General features: G+C 37.3%; 2 protein-coding genes across 3 annotated transcripts in view; one reads left to right on the top strand and one right to left on the bottom strand.

Moving 5' to 3' along the window:
• The window catches only part of LOC145227643 (dynein axonemal heavy chain 2-like), a 65022-nt gene that overhangs the window by 24946 nt on the left and 27372 nt on the right, over window positions 1-12704 (top strand). The window contains exons 37-39 of the mRNA XM_080092523.1: window positions 10777-10919; window positions 11422-11572; window positions 12146-12326. Of these exons, the coding sequence (XP_079948649.1) occupies window positions 10777-10919; window positions 11422-11572; window positions 12146-12326 (475 nt within the window). The remainder of the gene's footprint in view (window positions 1-10776; window positions 10920-11421; window positions 11573-12145; window positions 12327-12704) is intronic.
• On the bottom strand, window positions 1416-10105 carry LOC145229920 (putative methyltransferase DDB_G0268948). Of its 2 annotated transcripts, none has more exons than XM_080095263.1 (2): window positions 9672-10105; window positions 1416-2721 (listed from the first exon to the last, which is right to left on the bottom strand). In XM_080095263.1, the coding sequence occupies exon 2, from the start codon at window positions 2681-2683 to the stop codon at window positions 1847-1849; it is 837 nt and encodes a 278-aa protein (XP_079951389.1). In that variant the 5' UTR covers window positions 2684-2721; window positions 9672-10105; the 3' UTR covers window positions 1416-1846. The 2 variants fall into 2 exon arrangements, with proteins under 2 accessions (XP_079951389.1, XP_079951390.1); XM_080095264.1 differs by lacking the exon at window positions 9672-10105 and adding an exon at window positions 3375-9665.

The following is a 12704-nucleotide window of genomic DNA, read 5'->3' on the forward strand; positions in this document are numbered from 1 at the left end:
TAGCTGTAGGTCTCAGCGTATAAAGCGCGTAGTCTGAGTGAAGTTCTGAAACAAGTTTTGAGTTCTGGATTAGCAAACGCAAATATATAGTCAAATGACAACGCGTTGTTGTAACTTGGATGAAGGTAGTGTCGCTCCAAAACAAAAGAAATAATTATTGTACAACGAAGGCGGCTACAAGAAACGGCTTTACGATTGCGTAAGTGCAGCTAGACTTTAATGGAAAGACAATTGTCTTGACATGTCTGATGTGCCGCTAAAATTAAAAACACACAAAATTATAAAATACACATGCTACAACACTAAATCTAATTGTACTTCTTCTGCAAGTAATCTAATACAATGCAATGCCCTGCCAGAGACAAGAGTGGTTCTAAATTCCTTTTTTATTCCGATTTGTCAACCGACCAATCAACTAACAGCTGTTCTGTTCCTTCTATCGTTTGGTAACGTAGTCATGCATATATGTCCCATTTCACATTTCTTGAATTCTAAGTGGACTGTAACAACGGATGTTGGTTTGCGCATATCCGGTTTACAATATGTGTAAAGTACCCGACATGTATTGCCATAAGGTGACTATGCGGTTTGACCTAAATAATTGCATCCAGGCCAATAACTTTTACCTCAAATAAACAACGATGCAAAGTATATTTTGCGTGATATACGTTTGATAAGCTTTTATGTTCTTCTATTTAGTCTATAAATTTTATATGCTTCAATGTGTATCGCCTGAGGGTCATGCCTATAGTAGTTTTTGATCACTGTAAATTGATTTTACAAATTTACATAATGTGAAATTTCCAGTTTATTTGCTACAATTTAAAAAAGGAATAAAGTAGTACTTCTAAAGCAGAATTAGTGTTTAGGCTGTCACTTGAACATTTGCTCACTAGGCAGTCTGTTGCACCTCAATTAACTTCATTTCGGCTGTATGGCATTGCTTGCAAAATTTGACACCATCGTGCGAAGTTCATATCGTTATTTGGCGACAAAGCCTTTTGTCTGAATGCATCTTAGCCCTTTTGTTCTCTTAAATTTTGCACGTCCACATGTTCTGCATAGGACGCGTCTTTGTAGTGTAAATTTTGCCTGTGTCAACATTTTAAATCATCGTTAGTGCGAAGCGTGATTAATTTGAGGAAATGATGACGGTATGATCAGTGATACTTATCACTAGTTCGACCTGATTGCATAAGTTATTTGCGGAAAACAAAAGCTGTCGTGTTCTGACTTGGCTGTACTGTGCCATTGATTCAACTTACTCCAATGCTGCTATTATTTTCCTAAACAACATGTGTGTAGAGACCTCTGCGCTATTACTATAATGTACATGACTCGAAATTAGCATAGATTACAAATGCAAGTTTTGCCAGGAAATTTAAATGCTTACATTTTTGACACACACAAAAAAATTTTTTTTTTAATTACAATTTTTATTGATATGTGAATTTCCAACGTAAGAGCAAAATGGTATCTATCAAAGATAAAGTATTAAGATAAAGTATACTTATATGAGATATTTATTCACGTTGGGTTCTATTGCAGTGCAATAATTGCACTATACAATCATTACATCATTTTCAAAACATAAAAAAACTGTTATTTCGCAATAAGGAGTGCTTTTTACACAACAGGACCAACTTTACAATAAATACAATTTGTGCCAAAAAAAAGCATTTAACAAAATTTTACACATATATGCTATACGCTAACGATTTGTGTAAAGTTTGTGTTTAAAAATGAAACATCATAAAAAAGTGAACTGAAATAGGCATAGAAACAGTATTGGAAACATTTGCAAGCAATATTTTATCACGCAAGTTATTTAAACGCAAGAAACTTATTAATTTGACTTTAAATTTCGGGCCACCATAACTCTAAACTCAAAATGCAGATCAATATTAAACTTAGATTCGTCAATATTGTCGTCCAAGCCCCAAGCTTTTTTCAGCATTCTAGAAAACTTATTTAACAACAACTGGTCATATTCTGTGTTTTGAAAACAGTCAACAGTTTTTAGCATTTCAATGTACACTGCCAAGCTCACTGTTTTTTGAGTGTGCAATTTGAAGCTTGTTTTTTCGTCGCTCGGAATTTTTCTGTAAATATTGGGATATTGGTTTTCTATTTCTTTGTACGCTTTTCGGTCATACGTCGCTTCGGATATGATAGCGTTGAAAACTTTCCAATACTGACTCACGTACGGCTCTCTTGCGCTGCCTGCTGGATGTGCGGAAGGAATGTAATAACATATAAGCACAAGGCAGCCGTCTGGTTTTAAAACGCGGGCCACTTCGGAATAGTACTTCGGTAAATCAAACCAATGTGCACATTCAGCGCTTAAAACCAAATCCACGCTTCCATTTTCGGCGTCAATAGACTCGGCGCAGCCTTCCGCGTAGCTCACGTGACTGAATACGTTTTGCTGATTGGCTTTATCGATCATGTTGGGGCTGACATCGGTTGCTATGACTTCTTTAAAATATGGAGCAAAGAGGTTTGTAGCTTGTCCACTTCCACAACCAACTTCCAGCATGCGTTCCAACTTCTTGCTTTCGTCATAATTTCTCTTGTTGGCCACTACGTGTTTGATGACGTTGTCAGCCGCTGTTTTCGGGTAAATTCCTCTGTATTTGATATAGAAGTCAGTAATTTCCTTGGCCTCGTAGTAACGTTGCATGTTTTTGTCACACAAAAACGTTTCACTTAAGAACGGACCTAAAAATTAATGTAAACAGTTTTAGTTTTTCAGCTTTAATACTATTTGAACATATTTAACAAGCAGCTGTACGTTGTAATAAGTAATTTCATGCCTAAGTGAGAGGTAAGCTCGACTCCATGATCGAATTCATTGATTTCCTAATATTTTCCAGATCAACTTATATAGATTGTACACTTTGGGCAAGAATTCCATTGTTTGTTGGACCTTTCCAATATGTTTCTTGTATTGAGTTATTTGACACCTAATCTCCAAGTACAATCTCACAAAAACCTGCTACACAACAGCATTTACTGTGTCGACTTGACGCTAAACCAGGAACACGTTTAGCAGTCATAATGTTTACTGTATTTTATCAGCTGAATGTAATAAATACTAATTCCATTGCGTTACATTCCATTGACTTTCGAACGTCAAATCATGAGGCTAGCCATCCTTAACCTTTAAGGTACGTGGTTTGTAACATCTTAATTCACGTCTAAAATATGCTTTAATTTGAAAATTCCTTGGTATCGTGGACATGAGACATCGCTACGAAGGTTACCACTTGACAATCTGCAAAACCATTAGATTTGGCCTATGCCTCCACGTCAATACGGTTACTAGCTGTTTCTAATCTACACAATATCCAATGACGATTTTTTATATCTACCTGCACATATTTAGAGGAGAATGTGAACACGTGGTATTGACTCAGATGTTTCAACCTTGTTTTCTAAACGGTTTTAGTTCTTGTTGTTGACATTAGCCTTTAAATGGCTGGCATATGTTGACATAGCATTTGTCGCAAGGGAGAAATGTACTCCCAATGACGACATGACAATTGTATCCTTCTTTTTAAGACAGACAGACAACAAACTGGTGTACAGCACATGGCAAAATGCACAGTAAACAGTTTGACGATAAGCAATGACTGTAGTATGCGTTAGTTGAAGCCACTTGCGGTCATAGCGACTGGGTTTGGTGGTAGATCACGTGACGTGTGCGTAGTCTGTACCCATGGTTACCATGAAACGCCGATTGGAAGAAAACCCCTGTCTATTTTGATTTGCTCTTGTGACTCCTTAATGCGGGTGTCTGGTTTTTTTTCGGTAAACGTGAGATTTCGCACACTGGTATGTCATATGTTATTGGTCCAAGCTTTCTTTTTGTTTTCACCACTGGTTTCTAAAGTGTACATCGTTGTTAGCGTTTTTCGAAAAAAACGCCTGTTAATATGCAGCGAAAAAGTTTGGAGTTCAGATAAGCATTTACCGTACGGTGAAAAAACGAATATATACTCGTGTCTCATAAAAGCTTGAGAAACGTGCCCTTGGCAGTCCCACGGATCCTTTAAATTTGGGCCAATGTTTTTCCCAATAAAGCCTATTCAGGTCATAGACCACCAGTCCGAAATATATTTCTTCAAGCCCGAATTTTAAGAAGTGACATAAATTATTGACAGCTAACATTTTGACCATCTTTCAATGTTAAATATGAAGCTCCAGTTTATCAACAATTATAATAGACGTACTGTGGACCACCCCAAAAGTCACCATGGACGACAATTGCAATCTATGCTTAACGCTAAAACGCTGAACATATAAAATATTCAACCTAATCATGTTATCATGTGCGTTTAAATCAAACGTACAAAACCTTAACATCAACGCTGTAAACAAACGCCTTCTTAAAACATATCTTGCAATCTACAGCTGCGGAATTGAGCTTAGTTTGCAATTATCTTGTATTCAGCAGTGCGTATTGTGGCACAGGATATTGCTTTGTCTGTACATAACTTGTTAAGTACGTCCTTTGCCAAATTACCACTGCTACGGATTTGTGTTGACAAAACGCTTAAACTGCGCGGTTTTGCTGTCGAACCTTGACTACCAGCTTTTCCAGTCCGTTAAACCTGCGCAATTTCACACTATTCTATAGCAACGACAGGCGTTCAGTTAACATTTGAGTTTTTTAACAGATCTCCAAGAACAGGCGTTTTTATCATTTTCGGTTAGCCTGAACCACATTTTGCTCTCTAGTAGTTTTGCTTTTTATCAACCTTCTTGCCAATTTCGTGTTTGGCATTCATCAATTTAGCTGAACCTACACGAATCCCACTTATAGCCTTTGGTTTAGATCTAATAGACCTTAAATTTTGATGATTTTAACTAGAGATGTACCGACTATTTGGTTTGCGGTATTTATTCGGCCAAGGCAGCCTTAAACCTCACAGAAATAAAATGATAATGAAACGCAAATATTCTGTATTGTTTGCTTGGTAGATAAACTTATATTTACATGTCGAACGCGTAGAGTATACGACTTCGCGTGAATTTATGCTGCAAAACTGGCGAATGTTTCAGTTTCGGCAAATTCAGTACATCTTTAATGTTAAAACTTCATAGAGAGTAATTTGAAAGGAGAAGCTTTTGTATAGATACAGCTTCATTGAACTGTCTTCTATTTAACCAAATCTAACAACACGCCTCTGCAAATGCCGCGTCCTTTTGCTGCTAATTTCATTAGTGCAGCGCGTTTATATCACTTTTACTGCCTTTTTCGGCACAACTCAATGCGGGTAATTTTGTGCAAAATCTCGTGGCTTGACGACATTCGCGAGATGACCGGATCGTACCAGTTATTTATAGTAACTATGCTGTTCTGAAGTGGTTACATCGTGTTATTGATTCGCACGGCACGATGGCTACTAATAATTAGCTAAAGAACTTGACGTGCTACTGCGTTAACACACGAGTCGTCCTTCTTAATGCCACGGCTACAAAACCTTCAGTCGGCACTTTCTCAAACATCTGTGGAAATTAAACTTTCATATTTATTCCGATCTAAGTGCAGTAACATCAAAGTGTTGGTGGAAAAACATGACCACACTTTGTCGTACAACCTTTTAAAAAAACCATAGACGCAAAGTTAAATATCATCACGAAAAGATTAGAAGGATTATAGATACACAAAGCGCGGGCCTTGAAGTTTCCAGTGTTTATGGAGAAATTTTTCGTGTTTTGCTCTTTCTCGTATCTACACAACAGAATTAGATAACGTATTTCACGTAGTGTAACTTTTCGTGCAAAAAATGCGGTTTTTAGACTGGATTCTGAAAGTAAAAAGCTCCCATGATTTTAAAACCTTGCATGGCTAAAAAGGCTTTACACAAATATTGACCGGCATAAATAAAGCATACAAACCCAAAACAAAACTAGCTCCTAAATAAAATATTTCATTGGATTCTTCTTGTCAAAGCGAGTAGTTACCTTTCTAGTTCAACACTCCAATAAACTAAACTGTCTATATGTGCTGACTTGCACTAAGGCGCTTCGTGAAGCTACGAAGTCTTTGTGCAGCGGCTGTGGTTTCAAGTCGAGTCGCTGTGAAAGCACATGCGGTTTTGTCCATGACTGAAAACACTGACTCGTGTGAAGTCCCTGAAGGCAAGACGCAAGTAATTGGGGTTCGCACTGACGATAATGTTTGAACTGTCGCATATGCGGTTTGATGCGATTATTTTTGTACTATTGATAGAGTGCGATACTGGGGTGTGAAAGTAGTTGACATTTTGAAAAGGTTGTCAAATTGCAGTCGCATTTTTGGGGTTGTTTTTTCTTCTTCTTTCGTTGACGTCGGTGGTAAAAACGTTTCTTGAAATAGTTGCCATAAACTTTTATTCTTCAAAATTGCACGGAACTTACACAGTACAATTCTTCGTTGATTGCAGTGCCTAGTTTTTTGGGCGTTTAGTTGTCTGATCATCGTATGTTTTGTCCATAATATTTTACCATTAGAAATTTTAAAAGATAGCTTCAGCTTGAAACAATTTTACACTGGTACCACTTTAGTATAAAGAAACGAGAAATCTTTTCATAAAACAACCCAAAAGTGAAGTTACCTTTTTGAATGTTGGTTTTCTTTTATTGATATACGTATATCTGCTATAGCTATTTGATGGACCTTTATTTCGCAATCTGTTCAGATTTCTTAATCATTGTTTAACACAAAACGGGTTAATTGAGTAGTACGTTAATTGGCGCTTTTTGTATTTCCGCACTCATAAGCTGTTTAGTTCCTTGTAAAACGAAAATCATTTCTTTAGGTTTAGACTTAGCCTTAATAGCCCCTTTTAATAGAACGTAATCAAATAAAAACGTTTATCATATTGAAACTAATATAGCGTTGGAATTTCCGAGGGTTTGGCAAGCGCAACTAAACTTCATGCGTAATTAGCTTATTTCGCACGAAAACTGCATATCATATCTTGAAGCATTGAGCTAAACCATGCAGTTTCTTAATTTGAGCACAGGCACAAATTAGTTCTTTCGCCCTATTAAGTGCACTATCGCTATCACGTTCTAGAAAACGTGCACTGGCTATCAAAACGGACATAGTCGTCTTCTGCGAACATGACTGGCAATTTTTGAGCTAAATTAGTCTTATCGTGGACGAAACCAACGTAGGTTTGGGTGCAAATCCTAACCAGTGTTACTTAAAATTAGGTCTAGAATTCCAAACCTTATTATCAACCGGCACTCTTAAAAACTGTTTTAAAAATTTGGCTTAATGCCTTTATAGCAACAATTTTAACATCAAAAAGTGATTTGATGCAACTTAAATTGAAAACTTATTCTATTTCTAATAGCGAGATGAGATAACGCTCGTACTTATGTCTGTTTTACGAACTGTCTACTTGCACTCAAAAGTTTGCCGCAGCATACCACTTTGACATGTTCTCGCTGTTTAAAAACGTTTACAAGACAACTAATCGCTCGTTTATACAAACCCTTTTGACAAACATGTGTTTTCCATGCTTCGAACTTGAAATTCTCATTAATGGTCTGTAAATTCAGACTGTACAGCAGTTACGTATTTAAGCTAGGGGGTCGAGTAATATCTTTTGTTAAAAACCCGAATAATCCCCGAATTGACGTAACTCACGATTCAATGCCTAAAATAGATTTTATTTAACCACGGCAAACTTTTGTTGAATGGTTTTTTTTCTGTTTCAATACACTCTACTGATTATTGACCTTTCATTCTTTATTACTCATATTGTGCTTCACGTCATGCTTTGTCATTGAAAAACAGTATTGGCCACTTGAACACACCCCTACTATTTGCTGGTGGTTTCTGAGTCACATCTGTGTAGTGTTAAATATACCACTGAACTTTTGTGGTGATTTGTTTTCAGACCATACAAAGTAACGTGAAAGGGTATAGGATTTATGCTTCAGTTGGCTTAACTTGCTATATCATGCGTCATAAAATAAAGGGCGTTACTTTCAATAAACAGTTTTAAAATGAACATTTATAATTTAAGTCGTAACAACAGACTGAAAACTTTGACAAGTTTGAAGTTATCCACTATTTTGAGGCGTAGACACACATGGTAAACTGTAACAAGAATATTAAAATCTGCTGACAGTAAGTTTAAATTGAACCTTCTGTTTACACAGTAAGATCATCAAAAGCGTCGAAAAACGCACAAAATTAAGTCGTAACAAATATTAAATATGGCATTTTATCTCAAGAGCTTAACCAACAATGTTTCAAAAGTTAATTTGTATATATTTTAAAAGTTAATTTTAGTAAAATTTTTAGGTTCTTAGTACTTATACAGTAGTATGCAAAAGTAGCCGATTTCAGTATCGTAATATAATGAAATATTCTATTACACATATTTTCCACATTTTTCTCTTAATTAGTTGCATCTATATATATTTTCTTCCGTTAAGCCGTAGTGATGGGACGGGTACCCGGTACTCGGTATCGATGGTATCGAACGATTTCAGTGGTATCGATACTCGTACTCGGTATCGAAATATTTTGTCTCAGTTTTCGATACCAACGTGCGAGTACCGAAGGCCGATTTACACTATAAGAACACTGAAAACTTTGTGCCAATATATGCTTCGGACAGCACAAATTTGGGAAAAAGTTCCGCCAGGTTAGGTATTTTTTTCGCTATCGTATGGAGATTTTTCTGCATGTGTGTGTGCACGCCTGTACGCCGGCCATGGCAGATAAATTAGCAGGTGATATGCAACTAAGTACAACACTGTACTTAAGTACTCGGTAATCGTACTCGGTACTCGGTATCGAAGGTATATACATGTGGTACTCGTACTCGGTATCGGTACTCGCTTCAAAACCTGGTATCGTCCCATCACTATTAAGCCGTTTCTCGTCATGCGGTACTTGGGTATTTTCTCACATACGAATTTTACATAGTTTGTGGTTAAAAAGGGAATCTGACATTAAGAGTAATTGCTGCCTACGCCGCAAACTGCACTAATGCGACGCACGCAAGCCCGCGGGCAGACAACGTGAACTTTTGCTTGCGTGCCACCGAAATAGCTTGTCTCACGTCACATGACTAATAGTGATGTAACCGGTCAGCTGTTTACCTGTCAGACCTTTTGAATACCGCTGCTAAATAGTTGCATCTTGCATTATGCCCTTTTTTGTCGTCTTTTTCTATTTTAATCATATGCCCATGTCCTTCAATACGTAACGGTTACTGGTTTTCATGCGCAAATTTGTTGACAATGTTTTTTTTCTGATGTTCTCTTGTTGCAATGTTGTTTACAGCAACAATATTTTGGTAAAGAAATCAAAAAACAACCAAAGCCGAAATTAATCAACCACTGGTAATGAAAGGTTTTAAATTATTATGCCATGTAAAAAGGCAAGCAAACCAAGAAACGGTTGTGATTTTCGTTAATCTGATTAAACTTTTTGAGAAAATTTATTAGTGTTGAATTTGAACTTTTCAAACCCTGTTTCATGAAGGTCAGCAAACGAGTGTGGCATTTGCGAAACCGAAACGCGCCTTTCAAATATGTCATGTTATTGGTTATGAAATAATGACTTTAGGGTTGGCCAAACTTAGACATATTTTCTCCATTAAAACAGTGTAGGATACGGCGTAAATGTGTTGGCTGTCATTTAAAAAAAATACCTTTTTTGGAGTTGAAACGACAGATGTAAATTTATCGACAGTGTTTTTGGCGTTTAAACTTGCATAGGCTTCGATGGAATTTTGAGTTTTTTTTTCAATCTCCAGAAAGCAACAACTATTTTCCCATTAAAAACTACAATGTCTTGTGAAAATGACCAAGTATTGCTCATCCAGCAGTTTTATTGTAAACAATCGACGTTTCGACGTCCTATACAAGACGCCTTCATCAGGATAATGACATAACTTGCAAGACAAATTTCTTTTAAAGCGACAAAATGCAAAACACACTCATGTAAAACAGCGATAACAAGATCGCGCGGCTGCAAACTCGCACCACCGTAGCGATAAAACAAGCCCAGTGGTGTAAAAGCGACCGATAATTTATCGGCATTAGAACATCTGTTTTAACGTTCATTGTGTTGGCGCGTGAATGGATGTTATGTCTTGTGAAAATGTTTCCTGAAAATGTACAATATGATTTATCCTATTGCCCTAGCTATTACATGTAAAATGCTGTAATGCTTTTTAGGGATGGGCCGAGCCGAGCCAGAACCCGAGTACTCGGTACCGAGCATCGCTGTTTTTGATGCTCGGCGCTCGGCCAAGCAGTTGCACAAACTGACCCGAGCGTTAAATTTGCATATTCATGTCCTGCTAACATACGTAACTAGTGTTCTAAAGGGTATCCAAGAAAAAACACACACTGATTTTTCAAATGTATTAGATGGTGGAAAAACACGTTCTTTATGGGCATGTACAGCTCAATAAAACACCGCCGGTGACGTAAGAGACTTTGTAGAGCTAAAACGTAGAAATCGTTTTTTTGTGACGTCATAATGCACTGAGCGTGCTCGGTCGAGCAGCGAGCATTAAAGTGAGATGCTTGGTGCTCGACCAAACAGAACATTTGCAGTTTTGGCACATCCCTAACTTTTTAAAAGGTAACAAAAACACATATTGTTGCTTTATCCAATCGTATGACAAGATATATATACCAATATATTTCACAACATCCAAGCTTTGCTTTGCCTAGCGACCAAGCTCTACCATTAAAACTATACACTAGTTTATTGAATACTAAACATGGACTTCTTTGCATTTTCAGGACATTGATGATTGCGTGGTTCGCCAAACAAACACTCACTTTCAGTATGGTTACGAATACTTGGGAAACTCGGGACGACTCGTCATCACTCCTCTTACTGATCGTTGTTACGTCACACTGACAACGGCCCTTCATTTGCACAGGTATGTTTCTATCTACAAGTTTGTGACTTATTAGTTAATTAAATTGCGTTTTCATCAGTCGCTTTGCGTGATTAACTAACTTGAAGCAAATCTTTTTGATTTTAACTGTAGGTTATTGGTGTTGTATCAGTACAAAATACAAATTATCATGCAAATAACCGAAACAAAACGGAAAAGTCTTACTCCCGTTTAGAATCGACAAGGCCAAAAGATGGCATTTTGTTCTTTGACATAAAACAATTTATGTTATTTGCAAAAATATTTGGCCTCAATGCAAAGTTATTGTGTCAAAAACACCTCTACGACCCATTGGCAAAACAGAAATAGTAACTAAAAGAGGGTTTTGGCGTGCATAGACAGCAACTGCGTTTTGGCATGCACATAGCAAGCCATTTTCGAAGAGATTTAAGCCGTTGGTTCGATCCTCACAACAAGCTAGTTTTTTTATTGCCCTGGTGTGACAAAACTTAGACATTTTTTTCTTTAACATTACGTATCGCAGAGGCGGAAGTCCTAAAGGGCCGGCTGGAACTGGAAAAACTGAAACTGTGAAGGATCTTGGTAAAGCGCTGGGGATGTATGTCATCGTGGTCAATTGCTCTGAAGGTCTCGACTACAAAAGTATGGGAAGAATGTACAGCGGTTTGGCACAGGTACTTCTAAAAGTGCATGAGGACTATGGTATAAATTGAACAACATCCAAGACAAGTTTCGCAATGTAGCTGTTTTTGTGTTCTAATTGCATTTCGAGCGGTCTGTAATAATAACACATATTTTGTTTTTGTGTTTTATTTTTAACAAAGCTCACACAGGATACGTGGGAAATAGTCTGGGGACTACTGATTTATAGTGATGGCCTCTCCTCGACAAAAAAGGGCCGGTCAGCTTATAATGGTATTAAACAGTTGCGATGCAAAACTTATTCAGAAGATGGCTCCACTAGTCAATATGTCTTGCTAGTTGCACTGATAAGACTTTAGGTCGATACAGTGAGGTTGCCCTGTCTGCAGCTATTCTGAACGGTTTTTAGAGGCATTAATACTCTTGCATTTAAAAATGATAAAGATGACGGCCCACCGTTTGTTATGTCATGTTTGGGGCACTGAGTAATGAAATAAGAAACTCTGTGTTTAGCCAAACCGAACTTTTTCATTTAGCTCTTGAATAACAGCTCTATTCGACATAGCAAATACCTTACCTTCATAAAATGCTTTTGGATTATTTAGACCGGTGCTTGGGGCTGCTTTGACGAGTTCAACCGCATCAACATCGAGGTGTTGTCAGTGGTTGCTCAGCAGATTCTGTCTATTTTGTCTGCACTCTCCACCGGCCAACAACGTTTCGTGTTTGAAGGAAGAGAAATCAACCTTATATGGTCATGTGGAATTTTCATTACCATGAATCCCGGTCAGTAAAAGACTTTATGTTTTGTCTAGTCATTGTTTGTTTTGCTGTAAACCTGAATCAGCATTGTCTGCAAAAGGCTCGTTTACTGATATGCAATGTGTTTGAAAAACGGCAAACATGAACCGAAATTGGACCGAAAACTTTTGTTGAACCCGATTCCTTGTATTGACAAGTACATACAAAAAGAGCTTTCCACCAAGAAATAATAAAGTGTTTAAATTATGCTATGTTGTCGGTCGTAAAACTGTACATAAATACATCAATAAAGTTAGTGCGTATGGTGAACTATTCTAGTTCTCCAAACCGGTCATAAATTCCGTAAATCAGTTTAGAACGGTCAATCTCGTTCGCCGAGAACTAAACATGCACTTGGAAATT

Source organism: Phallusia mammillata, chromosome 5 (assembly GCF_965637545.1).
Source record: "Phallusia mammillata chromosome 5, kaPhaMamm4.hap1.1, whole genome shotgun sequence".
NCBI classification, from domain to species: Eukaryota; Metazoa; Chordata; class Ascidiacea; order Phlebobranchia; family Ascidiidae; genus Phallusia; species Phallusia mammillata.